At 45.1% G+C, this 9,387-nt stretch overlaps 1 protein-coding gene across 2 annotated transcripts; it reads left to right on the top strand.

The window, feature by feature from the left end:
• Positions 1 to 204: 204 nt before the first annotated feature.
• si:ch1073-145m9.1 (uncharacterized) lies at positions 205 to 9,387 on the top strand. Of its 2 annotated transcripts, XM_061720159.1 has the most exons (6): positions 205 to 323; positions 2,335 to 2,430; positions 3,075 to 3,187; positions 3,690 to 3,813; positions 4,762 to 4,934; positions 8,815 to 9,387. In XM_061720159.1, exons 1-6 carry the CDS (start codon positions 284 to 286, stop codon positions 8,923 to 8,925), a joined length of 657 nt encoding a protein of 218 aa, XP_061576143.1. In that variant the 5' UTR covers positions 205 to 283; the 3' UTR covers positions 8,926 to 9,387. The 2 variants fall into 2 exon arrangements, with proteins under 2 accessions (XP_061576143.1, XP_061576144.1); XM_061720160.1 differs by lacking the exon at positions 2,335 to 2,430 and having other exon boundaries at positions 217 to 323.

Below are 9,387 nucleotides of genomic sequence, written 5' to 3'. Positions count from 1 at the left end.
ATTATTGCGTCATCCAGCCGTGCACGTCCCAGCTGACGCTCGTCCGCGTGGCCCCGCCTGGGTTTGTTTTAAGCTCAATTATGGTTCTGCGTAAAATAGACGCCGTAGGGTACGCGGCGACGCACAACCTACGGTGCGCCTCGCCGCGTAACCTACGCCGGACGCTCTGCGTCGGTGTAACGCGGAACCATAAATCAGCCTTGAGTTGGAGGGAACCTGCTGCATCATGTTTGGGTGGAGGTGAGGTCGCGTCTGCGGCTGCGTGGCTCGTGTCTGAGCGCTGATGGCTCCGCAGGTTCTGCTGTATTGGCCCAATGTTGTTGGTCAGTAAACACAACGTTTGATTTTACAAAGTTTTATTTTGTATTAGTAGCTCATTTTTCGGCCAGGACGCCGAAAAACAGACGTGGATTAACGTGAACAAACGTGACTTAGCGGTGTTCCGGTGTTCTGCCGATCCTTGCTCCCCGCCGAGAAATGCTACTTTGTGGTTCTGCGCACGCGCACAGTCGATTTTCAAAGTTTGATTGTCCATCATTTCTTGCACCATCTAAAATTGATAATATAGGATGTTGAGTATTTGATCCTTCAAAATACACTACCCATGACATGAATTGCATTACAGTTTGTGAACATTATACGATAAAGATTTTGATATTAATAATATTAATATTGATATTATTTGATATTCATTCAGTCATTCGCCTTTATTTAACCAGGCAGGTCATTAAGTTATTGAAAATAAGACCTGGAAACAGGCATTGTGGCATAGAATTGTCAAATTGGTTTCATTCACTGTACGAACGGTTACAGATTACTTTGTAATACTGTATTTGACCCGGTGTTCTGCCAATTTCTGCTACCTGCCGAGAAATGCTGCTTTGTGGTTCTGCGCATGCGCACAGTTTGATTGCCACGCTAAATTGATAATATGGGATGTTGAGTATTTGATCCTTCAAAATACACTACTCATGAGATGAATTGCATTACATTTTGTGAACATTATACGATAAAGAGAGAACAAAAACAATTGTATCGCTTTATTTGATATTCATTCAGTCATTGGCCTTTATTTAACCAGGCAGGTCATTAAGAACATTCTTCTTTACAATAACGGTCTGGCAAGAGACGGGACCACTTGGGGGAAAAGGAAGTGGTTTAGGGAGTAAAACACAGTAAAATTGTAGATCTACAAAGGTAGAAAACCATTAGGGAGCATTTTTTGGAAAAGCAGCAGAAATGGGCAGAACACCGGTCTTTGTACTTTTTGACGTGTAGAAACGTAATTCTTGCCATTGTAAGAATGAGATGTACCTGCTGTACTCTACTGCCCTTACTTTATAACAACTTGTTCCTTCTATTATTTTACCTCTTTTCTTATAATTTTATTTCATTTTATGTGTTGTTTATGTTTTAATTGTGTCTTGCCGCTTTTAATGTAAAGCACTTTGAATGATCTTGTGTTGAATTGTGCTCTACAGATAAACTGCTTGCCTAAGAACACATTCTTATTTACAATCAGAGCTGGTAGAGGAGCCAAAGATTGTACTCAAGTAAAAGTACTGTTACTTCAGAATAATATGACTCAAGTAGAAGTAAAAAGTAGTCATCCAAATAATTACAAAAGTACAAGTAAAAGTCCATGGTGAAAAAACTACTCAAGTACTGAGTAACTGTTGAGTAACGTGTGATTTATTGTTTTAACACAACCATTCAAACAGACAAAAGTACAAAATAATCATCTTCAGGCAAATTAAATCAATAAAATAATAAAATAAATTAGAATTAATACAAAAAGCTTTAATTGAGATCATCTTGAAGTAAAATTCAATCCTTTAATAACTAATAAAATAAATAAGATAATAACAGAATAAAAAAATAAATTAAGCACAAGTAGCACAAAATGTCAAGCCTTTGTACTTTTCTTTTTTAACCAGGCAGAACTAAAACAAGCCCATGAACTCATAGAAACATAGTTTTGAATCACTATAAAAAGTATAGAGATTCAAAACTACTCCTAAAAGTACAAAACTTACTCAAGTAAATGTAACAGAGTAAATGTAACTCGTTACTACCAGCTCTGTTTACAGTTCTGGTCTGGCAAGAGACAAGGACCACTGGGGGGAAGGAAGTGGTTTAGGGAGTAAAACACAGTAAAATTGTAGCTCTACAAAGGTAGAAAACCATTAGGGAGCATTTCTGGACGAAGCAGCAGAAATGGGCGGAACACCGGAGCAGTTACTTAAAACGCAGCCCAGAGGATTGCAGACCTGGCTGGTAAAGGCTGGCTTTAGGACAGTTGTGTTGGTGAACTGAAGTGTCCCGTCCTTCCAGGATACACCAGGATTCTGCTGCTGTCTGCGGCCTGGGCCGTCCGGGGGACACCAGGGGCCTTCGTCCCCCTCTACCTGCTGAACACGGCCCTGGACGGTAGGTGTCCCGGTCCTGGTACCAGGTCCTGGTAGGTGTCCCGGTCCTGGTACCAGGTCCTGGTAGGTGTCCAGGTCCTGGTGGGTGTCCAGGTCCTGGTAGGTGTCCCGGTCCTGGTACCAGGACCTGGTAGGTGTCCAGGTCCTGGTAGGTGTCCCGGTCCTGGGAGGTGTCCCGGTCCTGGTACCAGGACCTGGTAGGTGTCCAGGTCCTGGTAGGTGTCCCGGTCCTGGGAGGTGTCCAGGTCCTGGTAGGTGTCCCGGTCCTGGTAGGTGTCCCGGTCCTGGTAGGTGTCCAGGTCCTGGTAGGTGTCCAGGTCCTGGTACCAGGTCCTGGGAGGTGTCCAGGACCTGGTAGGTGTCCAGGTCCTGGTAGGTGTCCAGGTCCTGGTACCAGGTCCTGGGAGGTGTCCAGGACCTGGTAGGTGTCCCGGTCCTGGTACCAGGTCCTGGTAGGTGTCCAGGTCCTGGTAGGTGTCCCGGTCCTGGTAGGTGTCCCGGTCCTGGTACCAGGACCTGGTACCTGGACACCTACCAGGACCTGGTACCAGGACCTGGTACCAGGTCCTGGGAGGTGTCCAGGTCCTGGTACCAGGACCTGGTAGGTGTCCAGGTCCTCTGAACCCAGACCTGTGTCTCCTGCAGGGGTGGACGGCTGGCTGGCGCGGCGGCTGGGCCAGAGCTCCCGGTTGGGGGCCTGGCTGGACGTGGTGGTGGACAACCTGGGCAGAGGAATGCTGTGGAGCCTCCTGTACGAGGTCTGGGGAGAAACTACACACTGTCTCACACCCTTCACACAAATACCTGCTCCAAACCTACTAAATAATGAGTGCATGGGAAGTTTAATTCAGAATTAAAATTAAATCCCATTTAAAATGAGTAAAAATGACCATGTAAACACCTAATTCCCAATGAAAATGGCCATTCCGAATGAATCCAGAATGTATGACATTTTTGTTTTTGCAATTGCATTACAGAAAATCACAATATTCTAATTTTCTGAGACAGTCCTGTATTTTCCCCTGCATAAATCCAGAATCACTGTTGCTAAATTCAATTCAATTCAAATCACTTTATTTATCCCCTAGGGACAATTTAAAAGGCATGACAGCAGCTTATGGACATGCATACAAACACACAATTGCACATAACAGATATTCAATGTTTAAAATACGTGTTTAGTTTTTTTTGCATTGAAATAAGAAGCTTGTTACTTGAGCTGCCAGTTAAAGGGGGAGTGTTTGTTGGCGTATGTTTCAGTGGGGCTGGCTGGTGTCGGCGCTGGAGTGGTGTGTGTTTGTGTGCAACCACAGCAGCAGAGGGGAGCGCTGGAAGAGCAGCTTCAGCAGCAGTCCCCGGATCATCCGGGCCGTCATGGCCAACGGTCAGTACTGGAGTTGAGGGGGGATGAGGGGGGATGGCATCCCTCCTGAAATAAAAACGGTCCAAATCATCCCCCCCTGAAATAAAAACGGTCCAAATCATCCCCCCTGAAATAAAAACGGTCCAAATCATCCCCCCCTGAAATAAAAACGGTCCAAATCATCCCCCCCTGAAATAAAAACGGTCCAAATCATCCCCCCTGTAAAACTGCCATCCCCCCTTTCCATCCCTTATGTCATTTCATCAATGGATGTGGTTTTACTGCTATTTCAACATTTAGAGTCATCACCAGAAAAATGTGACAATTTTCACCTGTTTCAAGTACATTTTCACTGGAAATAAGTAGAAAAATCTGCCAGTGGGACAAGATTTATCTTCTTATTACAAGCAAAAAAATCTTGTTCCACTGGCAGATTTTTCTACTTATTTCAAGTGAAAATCTACTTGAAACAAGTGAAAATTGTTGTTTTTTCCAGTGATGAGTCTTGTTTTAAGTGTAATGAGATTTTTTTTACTAAAATGAGACATTTTAACTAGAAATTAGACAAATATTCTTGTTAAGATTGTGAGTTTTTGCATTGATCCATGTTACTTATCCTGTGAAGGACAGAATCATATTGATAAGTTCAGAAAAGTGTTTTTTATTGTTGTGTTTTGATGTATTTGATGTAAGCCCAGTGGATATTTAAAGCTTACAGAAGGCTGCATTTAACTGCTGCTATGTCATTCCTGCAGTATTTCTGCAGGTGTTTTGGTCACTGCTATTATTTGTAATATATATTATATTATTTGTAATCTGCACAAATTATCTGTCCCCATATGATACAATCCACCATCCCCCCTGGTTTATTTTACAACTGGAGTACTGTCAGCGGTAACCGGTCTCTCACTGCCGGGACCAGCCGGCCCGTGTGACTCTAACTCTAACTCTAACAAGCTTGTCTCCCAGGGTTCCAGACCCCGGTGGGGGCCTGGGTGGTGGGGGGGCTGCACGGCCTCCCCGTGTGGCTGTACCTGCAGCAGCGGGGGCTGCTGGCCCGCTGCTTGCTGCTGCCCCCGGGGGCCCAGGCCGGGGGGGCGCTGCTGCTGGCTGGGGGCCGCCTGCTGGCTCTGGCAGCAGAGGTGAGGACTAACTAATGACTAACGCTGCTGTTCCACTAGCACCTACTCAGCCCGGCTCTCCTCCACTCAGTTTGGTTCTTCTCCACCAGGGGTCTAATGTGCCGAGCAGAGGTGGAAAAAGTACAAAAATATTGTACTTAAGTAAAAGTACACATTTTCTGCTTGAAAATTACTTAAGTAAAAGTAAAAAGTACCCATTAAGAACATTACTTAAGTAAAAGTATAAAAGTACCTCAACTTAAATATAATAAAGGACCAAAAGTACATGGTGTAAAATGTACTTAAGTACAAAAGTACAAAGTACAAAGTACAAAATTCAAAGTCCAAAATGATTTTCAAAAGGATTGCAAAGAAATGAAGAATCCAAGAATTTGCTTACAACTCTAAATAATGGTGATATTATTCTGACCCCTTTAGTGTTTGTTTCCATTACCCCATTTTAATTTCTCCCTTTGCTCATCACTGCTGCTGTACCCCATTGGCCCCGCTGACAGGTGCACCCCCAGCCTGTATATGCAGTGACAACATTAAGCAACCCCAGCTGATAAAGGATGAGACTTTTGAACTTTTAAATGCCAAAACCACCTTAGAAGGGGTGGAATCAAAGAATGGTGCGCACGGACACGCATCGGCTGCCGCTCAAGGCTGATTTATGGTTCCGCGTTACACCAACGCAGATCCCGTACCCTACGGCGAGGCTCTGCGTCGATTTAACGCAGAACCATAATTCAGGCTTCAGTCCTCATCGGTACTCGACGCGACGGCGGTTCCTCCGGCCGTCCGGCCCGCCTCTGCGGCGCAACTCTCCCGGGAGCTGCAGCTCCTTCTCCGTATATTCACGCGCCCCCCTTCCTTCCCGTCCGCCTCATGGTTCCGCGTTAAATCGACGCACACCTTACGCCGTAGGCTACGGCGTAGGGCAGGGGTATTCAACTAGATTCGGCCGGGGGCCACATCTGCAAAAGGACTGTATGGAGAGGGCCGCACAATTTGAAAATGTGGGGGTTTTCAAAATGTATTTTGCACTCAAAGACGAAGACTTATGTAAATATAATACATTTGTATTATACATTTGAATATATCTAGTTTACATATGAATTATGTATTAATTGTCTCCAGATTTAGTAATTGTGAATGTTAAATATAATATTCAGATAAAGAAATATTATTTTGAATGCAAGTTCATTTTGAAACCATGCATTGTGCAAACTTAATGAAATTGATATTGACCTACTTTTAATAAAACACGCCATGATGACAAAGCACCACTTTCCACCAAGATTTCCTTATTTGAATATTATATTAAGCATTGAGCACAACCATTTTAGTCCATAGTAGCCAGTTATAAAAATATTATTAAAAAAAAAATAATAATAATTTTTTTTTTTTTTTCAACAAACACCCCCTTTTTTGAAATATGACCAGGGGCCACATAAAAGCTCCTGGCGGGCCGCATGTGGCCCGCGGGCCGCCAATTGAATAGCCCTGGCGTAGGGTGTGCGTCGCCGCGTACCCTACGCCGTAGCTCTGCGCCGGTGTAACGCGGAACCATAAATCAGCCCCCGCTGTGCTGTTCTGTTTTGTAGCGAGTAACGACGTGTCCAATTTTAAATATAGCGGATTAAAAGTACGATTTTTTTATTCCTTGAAAATGTAAGTAAGTAAAAGTACAGAAAAATGAAAGTATCAATAAAAGTACAAATTCTCAAAAATCTTACTTAAGTACAATAACGAAGTACTTGTACTTCGTTACTTTACACCACTGGTGCCGAGTAGATACTTTTCTGTAACTATTCTGCCGAGGTTCTAATGGCGCTTTTCCACTAGTACTTACTCAGCCCGACTCGGCTCGTCACGCCTCTACCCGTTTTGTCCCTGTTTGTTTTTCCACAGCCAGGTGAGAAGTGGGCAGGTTGGGGTGAAGCTGCTGTGACGTACTCGATTGCGCAACCGCTTTGTTCATGTCGGCACTGATGAGAAATCAGCTGGAGCCGCGAGCGGCTGAGAGTAAAACAGCCCGTCTACATCCCTTTTTTAATTCTCTCCTCAGCCACCAGGTTTATGAACATCTGCACCTCAGAGTTGGATCACCAAACAGACGTTTTCCGCTTTATACTAAAAGAGCCGCGAGTCGCGCTCACGCTGACTCCCGCTTCCTGATTGAAACGTCTGACGGCCCCGCCCCCGACCAATCAGAGGCGTGGAGGGTGGTGACGTCAGAAATAGTCCCGGCTCAGTCCGGATAGAACCTCGCTAGAATGGTTACAGAAAAAGTATCTGCTTGGAGCGGCTCTACCCGCCTCAGCCCCTAGTGCAAAAGCGCAAAACGGGGCCGTGGCAGGTAGAACCGAGGTGAAGCGGGACTAGTGCAAAAGGGCCATAAGTGGCTGAGTCGGCTGTATCTGACATCATTCAATTCCATTTATATAGTGTCTGTCTAATACAACAAAAGTTGTCTCCAGACGCTTTCCAGAGACCCAGAACATGAACATAAACCCCCGAGCAATTATTACATAAACAGTGGCAAGAAAAACTCCCCTTTAGGAGGAAGAAACCTGGACCAGGACCAGGATCATAAGGAGAAACCTGGACCAGGACCTGGATCATAAAGAGAAACCTGGACCAGGACCTGGATCATAAGGGGGTAGAAACCTGGACCAGGACCTGCATCATAAGGAGAAACCTGGACCAGGACCTGGATCATAAGGGTGACCCTCCTGCCGAGGGCCAGACTGGGGGGTGGGGACCGCAGGCAGGTGGAAGCAGCAGCGCGATGACCGGGGGTGGGGACCGCAAGCCAGCACGCAGCTCCTGAAGCTCCGGCCGAATCAGCAAGCCCCAGGTTAGGTTCAGGGTCGGGGAAAGGTTGAGAAGGGGCAGGGCCAGGGAGAGGAGTCTTGACGGACAAATCTCTACAACAAAACCGGGCCGTTACCCTGCCCCTCTCACTCCCACGCTGCAGATTCCGGTGTTGTGAATTCAGAGATGCTCTTCACCACCAGCAGAGGATGCTGCACCATGTACAAAAGAGAAAAAAGAAAAGAAAAGGGGGGCCAGCACAAGAAACTACAGGAGCGATGGACAAAAATGATAGCTGTGAGATACTTATAATAAATAAAAAATAAATCACACTACAGGCTTGGTCGGGGGGTTGGAGTCAGACGTCTGAGTCAGGAGGAGGAAATCAGAGAAAGAGACTCTGACGGATTCTGGTTCATTTTATTCAACCAGCAACGGCAGCAAAAGTCTGTTTCATGATCCAACTCTGAGGTGCAGATGTTCATAAACCTGGTGCTGAGGAGAAAATTAAAAAGGATCTAGACGGAGATAAGGAACGACCAGATCTACCAGGAGATCTGTCTCTTCATAGCTGCTCACGGCTCCAGCTGACTTTTCAGCAGCACAGAGACAAACTAACAAAACATTAAATAGCGTCGCCGCTTGAAGCTTCTCTCACTCTCATTTTTTAACTTGATATGGAACACAAGCCACAGACCCAGCAGCACATACAGGACTGTCTCAGAAAATTATAATATTGTGATTTTCTGTAATGCAATTACAAAAACAAAAATGTCATACATTCTGGATTCATCACAAATCAACTGAAATATTATATGCATAAGCCTTTTATTATTTTAATATTGCTGATTATGGCTTACAGTTTAAGATTAAGATTCCCACAATATTCTAATTTTCTGAGACAGTCCTGTACGTCACAGCAGCTTCTCCAACCTCCTTTTCTTGATCTGGGTATTGAAAACAAACGAGGGCAAGGCGAGTGGAGTCGGGCTGAGTAGGTTCTAGTGTAAAACTGCCATAAAGTTCCACAGTTGTCCCTGTAGATTCCTGCAGTCAGAACGTTCCTGGTGTTCCTCTGCAGGTTTGGTGCATCTGGAAACACGTGGAGTTCCTGAGCAGAGACGAGCCCGGGGAGGAGCCGGAGCCGGCTGCTGCTGCTGCTGCTGCTGCTGCTGCTCGAGATACACGCTGAGATGCACAAACAACACAGGGGGGGGGGTGTCTTTTAGAGAAAAGTTTATCTCCAACCAAAGCAGAGCAGTCCTGGGAATGTTGGTGAAAATATTTGCACTCCCACCAGATTGTTGTTGACGACCTCTGATCCACTTCCTGCTCAAGTTCGGCTGGAAAAGAGCCGGCGGAGGAAAGGGAAAGACAGGAATGACTTCTTTGTAAATAACTTGTTTGGGATATGATGTTTGAAGTCTTAAGGAAAGGATTTGCATTTCTAAAATGTCTGTATTTGAAATTCATTCCATGTGGCTGTATTTTGGTAGATTGTTTAGGGAAGGCTGATGAAATACAGTGACATTGGTGTCCATAGATTCCTGAAAAACTGAAGTTACTCTTTAGTTTTAACCCTAGTGCTGTCTTCAGGTCAAGGAAGCAGGAGGGGAGGAAAGAAGGAAGGAAGGGAGGGAGGAAGGAAGGAAGG

The sequence above is a fragment of the Cololabis saira genome, chromosome 4, assembly GCF_033807715.1.
Source record: "Cololabis saira isolate AMF1-May2022 chromosome 4, fColSai1.1, whole genome shotgun sequence".
In the NCBI taxonomy this organism is placed as follows: domain Eukaryota; kingdom Metazoa; phylum Chordata; class Actinopteri; order Beloniformes; family Belonidae; genus Cololabis; species Cololabis saira.
The sequence above is the reverse complement of the archived record's forward strand: the minus strand, read 5'-3'. Positions and strand labels throughout refer to the sequence as shown.

Coding starts and splice junctions, on each gene's coding strand:
- si:ch1073-145m9.1 (XM_061720159.1), top strand. CDS start 284: ATGGCTCCGCAGGTTCTGCTGTATTGGCCCAATGTTGTTG. Junction 3,188..3,689: donor TGTGGAGCCTCCTGTACGAG/GTCTGGGGAGAA, acceptor CGTATGTTTCAG/TGGGGCTGGCTGGTGTCGGC. Junction 3,814..4,761: donor CCGGGCCGTCATGGCCAACG/GTCAGTACTGGA, acceptor CTTGTCTCCCAG/GGTTCCAGACCCCGGTGGGG.